Raw genomic sequence first — 14,843 nt, forward strand, 5'->3', positions numbered from 1 at the left:
ATAATTATATCTTAAAACACCACAGAATCGATATAATCTGAAAATGGAACTTAATGTAAAATTGATAATATCAAGTTTCAAACTTTAAAGAAATTACGCATATTTAAAATAATGTTAAAGAATATTAAGTACACATTTTAGAGTATATTTAATATGATTAAAAATAAATTCTTTAACTTAATGGTAACTACTTAATCATTAATTCTTCTTAAGAATCATTTTGTAGAAGTTAAGTTCGTAAATAAATAATGTAACTAAGGTAAAGAAAATAGGTAATATTTTACACCATGCTTCTTTATAAAAATATTCATAAATTTTTTAAATAAAATATCACCTTTTTTTAAATAAGGAATACAAATATTTTTTTTAAAATCTTGGTCTCATATAAATTACCATAGGATATTATCCCTGGAAGAAAGAAAAATGATCCCGCACAGTAATATAGTTTTAAAGGGGGTAAAAAAAACCCCTTTCTAAGAACCATTAGCGTACTAATTTGGTTTTGTTGTCATCCAGAGTATTTAGATAAATGCCTCAATTTTAAATATGAAATATTATTTGATGTTGGATAGTAAAAAAGAAAGAAAAAGAAAGATTTCAGGAGGAAAAATAAAAGAGAGTTTTAGCAGCCTTATGCATGAAATATAGAAGAAAAGACAAAAAGAAAATAGATAGAGATTTCAACTCTGATGGAAGTTGAATCCATTCTCTGATAAATGGATTGTTTTGACTTTGTTTTACATTTTTGAATTTGGACTTTAATTTTTTAAAGTATCTTTAAAATTTGAATCGAACTGTCGTGTGATATTAAAAAAGAAATTGTTTTTTTTTCTTTTTTAATATAATTTTCCTGAATTTAACCTATTGAAATAAAAACATTTATAATTTTAAAATGATTTTAGATATTTATATCTATGCAATGATTTATTTTAATTATAAAAGCTTTATATTAACATTTTTACAAGTGAAAAATAAAAATTCATTTCTGAAAGTTAATCAATTAATACATAAAATGATTTAATTATAATTTGTAATCTATAAAATGATTATAATACAATTAATTAAAAACGACATTTATGATCATTAATTATAATTAATTTGAAATGATAAATTAAGTCTAGGCTACATTTAATTAGAGTTACCTTGAAAAGAAAAGAAAATTTTTTAATTAAAAATTTTACTTTTATATATTTTATAAACTTTTCAATATCATCGTTATAATTAATTTCATTGTAATTTATTATAACTATTATTATATAAATGTAAATACTCGCACAGTATATTAAATATGTTTATATAATAAATTTTAATGAAATATAATGATTATTATTATTATATTTATTATTTATACATATTAAATGAATGAATTAAAATGTATATAAAACACGTTTTTATATAAGTAACATTGATCAATTTGGTTATAATAATAATAATTTGACTAAAAAAAAAAAGCAATATTTTTTAATATAAGACTTAAGGTGATGTTAAAATTGATAATACAAAATGAATTTAGATTAATTCTAATGTAATTTTTTTTTAAATTATATTTAAATAATAACGAAAAATATTTAATCTGATAATTAAAGATTTCTACAATCGTTTCAAATGTCGCCATCTAACGAGTTAAATTAAAACAACAAATATCAAAATTTTCCTACTTTCTTTTTCTTTTTGAATAATTTAGTTAATAAATTTTGAATTTTTCTATTAAAAAATGAAATAAGTTTTATATTATCGTAGTAAAATCCATTTTAAATTTATATATATATTAATACGTTTTACATAATTGATAAGGGATTATTGATCAAAGTTTCAATAACGTAATCTTGAAATTAAATAATGATTTATGTTGCTACAATTTTCAGGTTTTAGATAATTATAAATACCAGAACAATAAACAAAAGGTACTGTACATAACTCGAGGCTATAATTAACAAAATTACTTAAATAAGACTGTTATTTTATCTTTTACTTGCTTTATTTATTTTATAAATTAAAGAATGGACATTCACAATAATAAATAAACTCATATAAATTTAATATTGAAGAATTTTCAAATATAATTTTAAATATACGAGATCTAAATATATTTTATTGCAGTTATTTTATTCTAGCAAAAAAAAAAACAATGTATGCTAAAAACAAAGTCATTCTTAATATATATATATATATGTATATATATATATATTATTACACCTAAAAATTATCGAATTTAAATAATGATCGATTAATATATTATTTCATAAATGGTCAATAAATGGTTGTTTAACAATGACTAGTTTTGTAATATAATACAATTACAATGTAACAAAAGATGTTTTAAATCTTGCTTAATAATGATTAGTGTTTTAAATATGGTGAATGTTGAGATTTTAATAAGGGGGAAAAATAGATCTTAGATATAATATAAAGATTATAAACAAGGACACTGAGTATTTACTTTAAAAAAGAAGGAAAAAATGCCGGGTATTTTATATCTAACAATTTCTCTTGCTAAGCTTCTGTGCTAAATGTAAAGAATATAATTTAAAGTATTTTAAAATTAAATTTTTGATCCAAATAAATCAAAGTGAATACGATAAAAATGGTCTTATGCAAAGCAATTAAACTGTCTTATGCACCACTAGTTTTAATCCATTCTTCTTATACGCGTTGTTAAATTCAGGTCTTTTTTTTTAAAAAAAACATGATATTTACAACTACAAAATTAATTTTAAAAATTTTATTGAATAATAATGATGATGAAAACAACACAATTGATGAGGATAAACGAATGTCGATTTAGTTATATGATCTAGAGAACCCGACGTTATTTATCATTTATTTCAAATAAAACAATTTTTCTTTAATAAAATATATGGCATTTTCTACAATCCTTCTTCGAAAAACTAAAAAAATATTCTGATTGCTTAAAGTTTTTTTTTTGTTTTTGAAGAACATCTTACTAAAACTGACATTCGGAAACTGATATGGAGTTACAAAATGGACTATTGAGATATCACAGGCAGCAAATACAGGAAAAAGTCAATCTATTTTAGATGACAGATTCGTGACGTTTAGTTTCTATGGAAGTAAAATATCTTCTCACAGCCCCAGAACTCTTTAAATGTTGCATATTGCACTGTGCTTTTCTTATAAGCTCTGTCATCAATAGATGACAGTCTGCAACTTGTATTGCATAACCAATAGTTCGCAAAATGTCACTCTGAGAGGAGGGAAAATAACAAGTACTGTAACTATTTTTTTTATAAACTGATATTTGATAACTTATTTCAACACAGTCTGCAACTAAAAATAGCACTTTAAAAAGTTTTTTTTACATATTTAAATATCGGTAGAGATATGAAAGTGTTTTGACAGACCAATAAGACTAGTATAAAAATGTTTTGTATAAATCTTAAAAAAAGTTAAATTAAAATTTTGCTTATATTTTAACACACTAACTATAAAAATATATGTGATTTCTGTATGCCGAATAAATATTGAATATTCATTAACCGCATTCGTAGATATTCTTATATATAGTTTTATCACATATATTCCGTTTTAATATCTAAACAGTTATTGACTATGCCTTTTTGATCAATATTTTCAAAACTCTTCATATCTATCAGTTTATTTCTAGATTCGCGAATCTCTGGATCTGTAGGACCCCAATCTTCAGTCGGAGAGAGTGCCTTACGTAAATCCTGCAAGTATGACAATTTTAATTTTTAATTTATTGTAATATTTGTTATCTAATTCTTAAATTGTTACCTTTCTATTTTGATAAAGCACGACAACAGCCCAAATTGGAATCATAAGAAGAGAAATCAGAGCAAGTAACCATCCGATCAAATCCGCCCAAAAGGGATAGGGTTTCTCATTATAAGTAATAGGTTTATAATTAACTAAACCCATGATAAATATAGACTGTAAGTATAAATATAAAAAGAAAATTAATGAAAATTTCTGAAAGTATAAATTAATAAATTTTCAAAGACGATTAAATTCTTACTAATAAAACAATTGGAGATACAAAAGCCCAACTAATTTGCCAAAAGTAACCGGGTCGAAATCCCAGCATGAATTCAAAATCATCGCACAACCTTTTGACACCTGCATAAAATTATAAAAACAAATTAATTATTATTACAACAAAATAATTAAAGTAAAAATATTCAGTTTACAATCCACATTGCTGTAGTAAAATAAAAATATTAACCTTCTGTGTTTTTTTTTTATTTTCACTTAGAATTACATTCTTAATTTTTGTATTCTGTTAAGGAACCATAAAAACACTCCACACTTTCGATGATCACTGTGTTACAAAGCAGTTTATTTAATGAGAATACAATTTGCAGAACTATTTCAACGAGTGCAACGGTACAGTACAAACTGCATCGCCATTAAATAAATAAATGGTTTTGTAACTCTTACTTTTATCATTGGAGTGAGGAAACTGTTTTGTTGTTCTTCAACAAAAAAGTTAATTTAATTTTTAATAATAATAACTCACCATATCCCCACATTAGAGCGACTGCTTCGCAGACTGATACAAGTAAAACTGAGAAGCCACCTCCATAAACATCCATTAAATTAAAAATATATTGTCCACCCTTAATAAAAGATTTAATGAAATATATTAAAATTACATTTTATTTTCTTTTATCACTATTTGATAAAGCTCTGTTTAAATAATTTAATGTTAATAAATATTTTAAAAACTATGATTTGAGAAAATGAATAAAATTTATAATATAAATTATAACAACTTTTAATATAAAAAAAGTAATAATTATTTACTTTAAAAAGTGTATACATTTCTATTGAAAGGTTAATGTAAGTATGAAATAATATAATTTACAATTTTTTTTTATTTAGGGAAAATGCACTTTTTGTATTACTTATAAAATGAATTCTAATGAGGGAATCAATTAGCTAATCAGTATAAATTTAAGTTATATTGAGACAGGTAATTACCAAAAATGATTTTTTTTTTAAATCTTGTAATAAGGGAAAGGATTTTTAAATAAAATTTTAAACTTTTTCCTGGATATTTAGATTTTATTGTGTAACTTTTACATTTACCTAAAATATAGAAATAATTGTAATTTATTTCGTTCGAAAACCGTTAGAATTTGTTTAATAAAAAGTTTTAATTTTAAAATGTATTATTTTTATTTATTTGTAACTTAATAGAGAACGTAAATAATAAATTATGATATGTATTATCGTAATTCTCGTTCTGTTCCTCTATCAGTTCAGAAGTGAAGGCTCACGATTTCATCCGCAAAGCGTTCACGAAAACGTTCATGGATGAACAAAGATCAACCAACTGTTGCAAATGTCAAAGTGCAGAAGGTGGCATTTGGCGTCATCATGAGAAGTTGCTTCCAACCAACATCACGGTCAAGAAAGAACTTTATTGTGAACAACTGGATCGTTTGAACACCAATATCAAAGAACTTCGTCCAAGATACTGACAAAGTCCGATACCGTCACGACAACACGCTAGTACATAGAGCAAAGATGACCTTAGAGAAGATGGCTGGTCTGGGCTGGAGAGTCTGTCTCCTTCACCTTACAGCCCAGATTTGGTGCCAACTAATTACATTTATTTCTCACCCTGCAGAACTATTATACAAATATACAGTTTAACGACAATATCCAACTCTCGAAACTTTCTTCAAAGAAAAAACGTCATTCTATGATCACGGGATTAAAAGTTATTAATGGTGATTACCTACGAGACTGAACTGTAATCGTTGTTGAGTTAATTGTCGATAAAGGATTTTTTTCAAAATGTCTAAATTTTACCTTTAAAACCTGATGAAAGCTACCTACTATAAAATTCTTTGATTGAAGATATAATAATCTAAAATATGTTTAACTAAAAAAAATTGAATCTATATAAAAATTATTTGTTTTGCATTGATCTTGTAATAGTAAGGCTCACTTTAAGAACTGTTTTTATCCGAATTTCTTTTACAGATATAAAACAAAAATAATAACGAGCAGTGAGATGAGGTATGTATCATAGCTGAGTACGTTCACATATTAATGAGACCCTTGTTCTATAAGTTTATACAAATAATTTCTTATGATATTAAAAAATTAGTAAATTTGAAATTACCCGTGTAACGCAAGGTAAACCCAATAAGAAACAACCCAAACAAGTGAAAAAAGTCACTGCAGTTTTACGATTTCTCATTTTAGGATATTCATCATAAATTGCTGTTAGAAATGTTTCCAGATAGGCAAACTAGAAATAGAAAAAAAATCATTGTTTTCTTTAAATTAAAAAAGAGATATATTAAGAAATATGTCAGCTACAATGCGAAAAATTTTAATAGAAAATAACTTCACACCATTTTTTAATTATAATAAATAATATACATACAGTTAATATCTGAAAATTTAAAATAAGATTTATATTAAAATAAAAATACAAATAAAATTTTATAATAGAATTAATAAGACAGATTCATTTCAAAAACAAGTTTTACTTACTTGTTTTAGAAACAATTATTTTAAATAAAATATGTATAGAACATAATAATGGTCTTTATTCTGAGAAAATCACCTCACTATCAACGCCAAGAAAAAATAACATCAAGAAAAAGAGAAAAGACCACAGCTGAGGTACCCAAAGTTGAGCCAAAGCTTCTGGATATGCTACGAATGCAAGACCTGGCCCTGAAATAATAATTATTTACTAGAATAGCATAGATTATTTTTAAAAATATTTTAAATTTATGTTAACATATAAAGCTTATAAAATATTTATGATCATATTTATCCCTTTTCATATTTGACTACGAACAGTCTTTCGGATGATGCATACCAATTGAATCAATTACTGGTGACGACGATATGCTACGTTTAAAATAGCATTACAGAAGATAAATACTTATTGTAAAAAAGGGGGTTTAGTGATAAATCATCTTAAATCGTTTGTGATGGACTTTAGAAATGGCGGAAAGCTTCCTAAATGCTTTCTTATCAGACACCTATTAGGAATTGAAAATTATTTACCTGGTTACGCTCTTAGATTAGAATTAAATCGAACGAGTCAGTCTACACCGGTGATGATTATAAATATTAAATTGTTAAAAAGTTTATCCTCCGGTAATACAGTACAGAATTTCTATTTTTGTACAGGATTTACAATTCTTTACTCTAAACATATCACGATAACAACGGTTTAAAACAATGGTAGAGTGACTTAAATCAATGGTTGAATCTTTATGATGTTTTTATTGTTTTGTGGATGTAATATTTTGTTATAGTTAAGAATTTGGTAGATAACTCGGTTTATTCAAACATTCAGAAAGGAAAAAAAATATTGAAACACCTAAATAAAAAACTTTTGTAAGTTGTAGCATAATATCGGAACCAGATTTAACAGTAAGACTCAAGATGTGGATAAAGTACGCATTACACAGACTACAACTACAGGAAGTTTTGAGTGAAGAAATGTCACCATGATGATAAATCTAGAAAACAAGCATCGTCATAAAAAAGGGCTTCGAGCTCTACCATAAAGTCGTTTCATTTACAGTAATTTGGCTGAACATTACAGTACATTTGAACAATATTAGTGAAGGAAATTTAAGGTTATACGATTATTCGGAAAGTTTGTCAAGGGTAATGTTTCGTATGCTAAATTTCCACGAATGAAGTCAATTTCAAATTCAATGCCAGTTTGCAACAAATTGCCATTAAATTTATCTTAGCAATTATGACTTACTAAACGTCACAAAACTTTATTAAACAATTGAGGAAAGTCTTCAGAAAATGTCTGACCAACGGTCATCAGAAAGAAAGATCAAGTGGAAAGATAAAAATAATGATGAACAACGAAAATTAAGTGCAACTCATTGAAGTCTTTTCTTAATATTACACTGAGAGCAAATTTAATTAACAGTAGCGAGATCTGTAAATAACGAATTTCATTAACATTAAATTAATTTTTCAATTAATTATCGTTTTATTTTAAATAATTAAACATTTTAATTTTATTATTAAATTATTAAATGATTTTAATTTAAATATTTAACTTATTTATTTAATTTAACAATTACAATGGCTGGTTGTAATTTTTAATCATATTTTAATCTATTATAAAAATAATCTCTCTCTCTTATCTCCTTTTTTCATCTAACTCCGTTCTCGAGATTAACGAAGGACAGAACGACGGACGGATTTAAAATATTTAACAGCTTACAGTTGCAAAGTTAGACAAAGTTTCATTGGATTGTGTTGGTATTACTAAGACGAAACATTAAATGCAAAGACTTAAATCCGGTTCGATCAGAATATATGTTTATAATTCTATAAAACTTTGTACTAATTATATCTAGAAAGGAAAGATTTTCACAAAAAGAACTGCCTATGTTTCGTGATTTACATTAAATCATCGTGGTTTGCCTGTTACTATTGTTTTTAGACTATTATATACCTACATTGTCTTTATTATACAGCATCTAGTAATATTTCATTTAATAAACTTGCTACTTATATTAATATTTGTTGATATAAAATTAAAAACTGTTAACAAGATTTTAAATCAAAGTTTTAAAAAATGTTAATTAAGCCAATTATAATACTTCAAATAGTGATGTATGGAGAAGAGTCTGATCCTATACATAACTTCCTATGTAACTACATCAATATACAGATATATTTAGTACTTTTGAAATAGTGTACAAGGAACTTTTTATTGTAAAAAACAGTATTTCTTATGACACGTAACTGTATATGTCATTTTACAAATAATATCCAGAATATTCAGTGTTGGAAAGTAAACTTATGCTTTTCGCAGATTCATTTTTAAGAGTAATATTAGCAAATAGGATGGCTCACTGGCACATCGATCTGAATGACTCTTTCATGTAACTAAAAGTTGACCAGAGAAATCGCAATATCAGCCCTAAAATTCAAGATATTTCCATACCAAGAAAAACAATTCGTTTTTGAGATATTAGAAGATAACACAAACTAAATACTCTCCTATATAAAGCAATGTAACATTATCCGGTAGTTATTCCATTGAAATGTTTTAAAATCTTTAATTTATGAAATATAGTTAATTAAACCATTATAAAAAAAAATAAAAACAAACCTCCTTTCACGACAACTTCTACGTCCAGATTCATAGTTTTAGCCATATTTCCCAATACAGAAAATATGACCACACCCGAAATCAAACTCGTTAGAAAATCTAAAGAGCTGATGAAAACTGCATCCCTGGAATTATTTTAATGACAAAATTTTAAAACTTTTTGAAGAATTATTGAATTTTTATAGACACTACTCATTAGTTTCTCTCTATCTCTCGTTTTCACAGAGAAAAGAGAGAATATGTATATAGAGAGATTTTTAATAGTTTGCTGTGAAGATTGAACAGAACAAATAATATCTAACCTATGTACTTTATTGTAGAACTGATTATAACTTCCATATAATGTTAAGCCTCCCCAGGATATACTCAACGAATAAAAAAGTTGTTCAGCTGCTTTCCTCCATACCTGCAAATAAATCAAATTATGTACTTTTATATGATATAAACTATTCAGAATTCTGAATTACTTTTAGAGTTAGAGATATGAAATTATGTAGATTTATAAAGGATTCACGTTACGATGAAATCTTTGGCAAGTTACGATTATAGTGATAATTCATTCTCATTGTAAACGTTGCATCATGATATGTCTTAGTCAAAATGCATTATAGAAGAAGTTTGTCAAGACGACAGAGTGAAATACAATTTAATTAAAGAGAAAAAATAGGCAATAACGTATTTGAAGACAGAATTTCAACTCTGTTCCATTTACATCTTATTGTAAATGGAACAGAGTTGGGGCAGTGTATTTAATGTTGATAAACATTTACATTAACGAGGATTTTGTGTAATTTGTACAAAGTACTGTTAAAAGCTGCTTGACTAACTTAACGCTTTCATCATGGCGTGGTATCCTTAGTCTAATAAGGCCCTTTACCAAAAACTCATAAAACAATAACATAAACTCTGTTTAAAATAAAACAATTTTGAAATGTTTTATAATAACGCAATCGTTTTAACCTAAATACATATTTTACAAAAAGAAATTAAAAACTCTATTAAAAAAACTATACTATTTCATTCATATAAGGATCTTTATCATCATCTTTATTGAACTGATATTGTTTAATGTTTTATAAGTGACCTTAAAAATAAAGTAAATTATCCCACAAAAAACAACTAAAAATAAACCATAACGGCATTTTCAAGAGTAAACCAAATCTTTTAGCATTCAAAATTTATGTATAATGATGAGTGTAATAATTTTTGTTTCCGTTCTATGCAATTAGATTTTTCCTGACGGATCAAGAAACAGCGCTCTTCACAACTTCAAAGTAGAGTAATTCAACATAGAATTCTTGATCAACTCAGGACATTATATAGTCCCGGAGACAATAAAATTCTTTTTTAAAAAAAAGTTGGAGAGAAAAGCCAGTGGATGAAGAAATATGGAAAACGGAAGACAAATGTCATGGATATGCATCTGACAGGTGATAAAATATGTAATCACCTTTCTCCTAGATTAGATCTTTTATCTAAGACGTAAATTTATCTCATTACGTATGTTAATCCTATTTATATTTTGTTGCACGTAGTAAATAAATAACTATTGCAAAAAAAATCTGTTAAAGTAGCCTATATTACAAACGAACCAAAGTGTCGCAAAGAATAAAATCCAGGCATTGGCTAAAAGTGAAAAAAGAGTAAAAGTTATTTATAAAATATTTTAAAAACATGATTTTTAAACCAATAAAAAATTACAATGTAGTGGATTTTTATTAAATTTTAAATTAATAAAGATATAAGAATATTTTATTTTATTCCGAAGCAATTATTTTATTAAAATTAATGAAATAATTGCATTTAATGGAATAAAAATGTTTTATTACATTTAATAATGAAGCACAATTATTTCAGTTATTTATTAATTTTTAATACTTTAGTAAACATTTCTTTACAGCTTTAATTATAATTGTATAATTCATTATGTGATCACAATATTAATTTTTAAATTAGTGTGTAAAAAGAGCAGCAAACAACAAAACAATAGGAAATAATGTTCTACAAAGAGAGTAATTAATTAGCAATTAAACTCTTTAAAGCTTAATTAAAATGTTATCAAATTTTAGATAAAATTAAATTTTAAAAAATATGAATAAATACATATTAAAATGTATAAATTAATTAAAATTATATTTCTTAATGAATTTCATTTGAGATTAAATCTTGAATTTAGAAAAAGCACCTTTGAATTATTTAAAGTATATTATTCAAATATTTATCACAGGGGGAAAAACAATTTGAAAAAAAAATCAAAATATACAGAATTTTTAAAATATGAATTATAGTAAATAGATAATATTTTAATATAAAAAGCTTAAGATGCAGTTGTTAAATTTAACAGTTTAGCAACACATACCGGAGCTGTTCTATCGTTAGTTCTAGTTAATTGAGCCATCTGTTAAATGAGTAAATCGTCTATGAGGTCGTCCATTAGAAAGACACTTTTCCTGTGTAATGGACAATCGGAAATGGTTCAAAGTAGAATTAGACCAGATAATGTTACGCGGCACCGTGGATTCAGATATTTACAACCACTATGATAAAAGTAGATGACGATAAAAGCGTATAATTTCCATGCAATGTATCATGGGTTCATCAATTGGTGCTTTTAAAATTATATTATAACAAATAGATGTCAAATGATATATTTTTCATGCATTTATATTGTTTTTATTTTAACATTACTATCTAAATCAAATGAAGCTAGTTTTGTTTTAAAATATATTCTTTTATAACGCGTAATTTGTAAAATAATAAATATAATTGTTTTAAATTCCGTATCTCATTGTAAATAAAGTAAACGTGATTAAAAAACTAAAATTTGACATTTGTCGCGTTTTAGTTATAATCATTTTTAATTAAAAATAGTTCTAACAATGACCTACAAGCAAGTAAAAGTCTGATGAGAATGCCTCCAATTTTATCTTTTAAGAACTTTTTACTTAAAGTGCAAACTTGCAAACTCTTGTTTTAGTTCTAAACTTTTATAATGATTAAGAATTTTTTCTGAATGTTGACGGTACTAAAAATACTGTAAAATTACGAATTGCTTGCAAGCTCTTAATAATAAATTATACTCTTGAGTTCACTCATTACTGTTTTTACTCGCAACGAAACTTTTTATGATGTTTAGAGTACTGAAAGTTACAAGAATGGATATTTAGGATTATATTTTAAATTCTGATATCTACCTTAACCTCTTAGATGTTTCGTTCCTTACAAAATATTGAATTGAATGCCGTATTTCCCTCGTATCTACACATATATCCTGATCTAACCAGTTGAAACTATCATTAAAATTTACTATGTGACCTTATCAAGAAGTTGATCAGTGTAGAATGACAAGTGATTTTTTTGCTGGAGCTGCGTTGATGTGTCGATTTTCTTTACCGAACGGCACAAAGATCTTTCTCCTCGGGCTCCAAGTTTGCTTGCATCAGTTCCGCAACATTAAAACAATAATCGATTACTTTTGTAGAAAGGAAGATTAAAAAAGTTTTGTATCTAATTCTTATGGAACTTTATAATTATTTTTTAATCATATCACACCGTTAAATTATCTAATAATTAGAAAATAATTATTATTTTCGATTTGACGGAGCGTTGCATACATTAAAATAAGATGGACATAATTTTTGAATTGGTAGTTACAAAAGTCTACAAATCGAATAGTCTGATATCCCTAAGTTCTATAATTTTTAAATTTAAACTACTGGTTTATTTATTTTTTAATGTTTTCGCAAAAATCGGCCTTACTATCCACTAAAATACACACATTGCGAGATTTGATGAATCGTAAATAAATATTACTGAACTTGATCATTTTTTTGTATAATTGCTATGTGTACAGGACCACACTTGAACATAAGCATTGAATTTTCATAAGATATATAAAGATAAAATTTTTTTATAAGTTTGATTTTTGTGTTTATCATTTAGGAATATATTTTTCATAATAACTTATATCATTTATATTTATAACACGAATTAATTCTAGAAATATCTGGTACTTGATTAAATTCGTTGAAGAATACAACTACGGTATATTTAACTGTTTCTCAATTTCTTATTTTTATTAAATGTTTAATACTGTAATTTCAATAAATTTTAGTACAGTTTAGTCATTGTATTCATTTAAATTTGCTTTTCATACCAATGTGAAAGCATTTTTAAAAAGTTTTGTAGATTTTATTTTTGAAGCTGTTATATACCAGTGGTTCTCAACCTTTGAGGCCGCCAAACACCATTCATATACTTATTATTACACGGAGCATTAACATAGATATATTCAAAAAGTGATAAGCAATTTCATGTCTACTATTCTCGGGAAACAATGAAGCAAGGAACTAAAAAAAACTAATGTATTGAATGAATCAAATGTCTACGAATATGATAATGTAAGGTATGTGCCATAAATATAAAGGCACAACTTGTTATGTGAATAAAAGCTAAACTACTTATAACTACCTCAAAATTAAATTGGTTTTGTTATATGATGAGTAGTTTAGCTTTTATTCGGATAACAAGTTGTGCCTTTATATTTATGGGTCGCACGTTATATTAGAATAAATTTGCACTAAAAAATTTAAAATCTTTTGTTTTTTCATGGAATACTCGAGGCAGGTTTGCGGAATACTGGTCAAGAACCACTGTTATATACCCATAGTAACCAAACTGTGGCTCTTATAGACTCTTACAGCGACTTACACTGGAGGGCAAAAGTTAAGTTACAAGTAGTTTTTTGCCTCACAACTTTAGAAATAATGCACGAAAACATTTTGAAAATGTAGACATATATGCAAATTTACATGACGAATTAGAAAATAGAAAAATATCTTGTCAATATGCAAATTACGTACGTTTAATTCAATCTTTAGTGGTTCGCTGGTTAGAACGCTCCTTTGACTTTGCTGTTTTTTGTAATCAAACTTTATTTAAACTGCTTTTTTAAATTAAGGCATATTCATTAACATTCTAATGGCTTCTAGGCATCGTTTAGATGATTCTTTAAGATGGCATACTATTGGATGGATGGAAATGGAGCTTAGTCAAGCTGATGCAACAACTCGCAAGGCGCCTAAAAGTTTCAAGAATGGTGGTTTCACGGCTCTGGAAACAGTTTACAGTTAGAGGGGATATCTCCAGAATTCCCGTGGAAGGACGTCTAAGAGTTACCACACCTCAAGATTACCGGTTTTTGAAAATAACTGTCAAACGCAATAGAGGACTAACATGCAGGATGCTTGCTTCTGAGCTTGAATCAGCCACAGGAAAAAGAATTTCTGTCAGAACTGTATTCAGAAGGCTTGCTGCTGTTGGTCTTTATGCAAGATGCCCAGTTGTGTGTATTCCATTGTCACTGTTCCACAAAAAAGTGCACTTGAATTGAAGTCATCAACATCAAGACTAGACAGACCACAACTGGAGCAAAGTTCTCTTCACAGATGAATCCCGCTTTAGCCTACAGAGTGATTCTCGACGATGCTTTATCTGGAGAGAGGCTGGAACACGATATACGCCATCAAACATAAGAGAAAAAGACAACTTCGGCGGAGGTGGTGTGATGGTCTGGGCAGGCATCGCTCTCATTGGGCAGCTCCATGTCTTTGAAGGAGGTTCCTTAACAGGTCAAAGGTATCGCGATGAGATCCTTGAGCATTATATTCGCCCAATGGCTCACACAGAAGGCACGGATTTCGTTTTAATGGACGCTAATGCTTGTCCCTACAGAGCG

At 26.7% G+C, this 14,843-nt stretch overlaps 1 protein-coding gene across 3 annotated transcripts in view; it reads right to left on the reverse strand.

Moving 5' to 3' along the window:
- Positions 1 to 2,681: 2,681 nt before the first annotated feature.
- Positions 2,682 to 14,843, reverse strand: part of LOC136975104 (sodium- and chloride-dependent glycine transporter 2-like) — a 42,306-nt gene continuing 30,144 nt past the window's right edge. For all 3 annotated transcript variants that reach the window (XM_067270107.1, XM_067270109.1, XM_067270108.1), the window contains exons 8-15: positions 9,409 to 9,512; positions 9,107 to 9,231; positions 6,566 to 6,678; positions 6,116 to 6,244; positions 4,499 to 4,598; positions 3,998 to 4,098; positions 3,757 to 3,912; positions 2,682 to 3,689 (exon numbers count right to left, since the gene is read on the reverse strand). In XM_067270107.1, the coding sequence (XP_067126208.1) occupies positions 3,531 to 3,689; positions 3,757 to 3,912; positions 3,998 to 4,098; positions 4,499 to 4,598; positions 6,116 to 6,244; positions 6,566 to 6,678; positions 9,107 to 9,231; positions 9,409 to 9,512 (987 nt within the window). In that variant the 3' untranslated portion in view covers positions 2,682 to 3,530. The remainder of the gene's footprint in view (positions 3,690 to 3,756; positions 3,913 to 3,997; positions 4,099 to 4,498; positions 4,599 to 6,115; positions 6,245 to 6,565; positions 6,679 to 9,106; positions 9,232 to 9,408; positions 9,513 to 14,843) is intronic.

Source organism: Centruroides vittatus, unplaced genomic scaffold (genome assembly GCF_030686945.1).
Source record: "Centruroides vittatus isolate TY-2023 unplaced genomic scaffold, ASM3068694v2 contig_364, whole genome shotgun sequence".
In the NCBI taxonomy this organism is placed as follows: Eukaryota; Metazoa; Arthropoda; class Arachnida; order Scorpiones; family Buthidae; genus Centruroides; species Centruroides vittatus.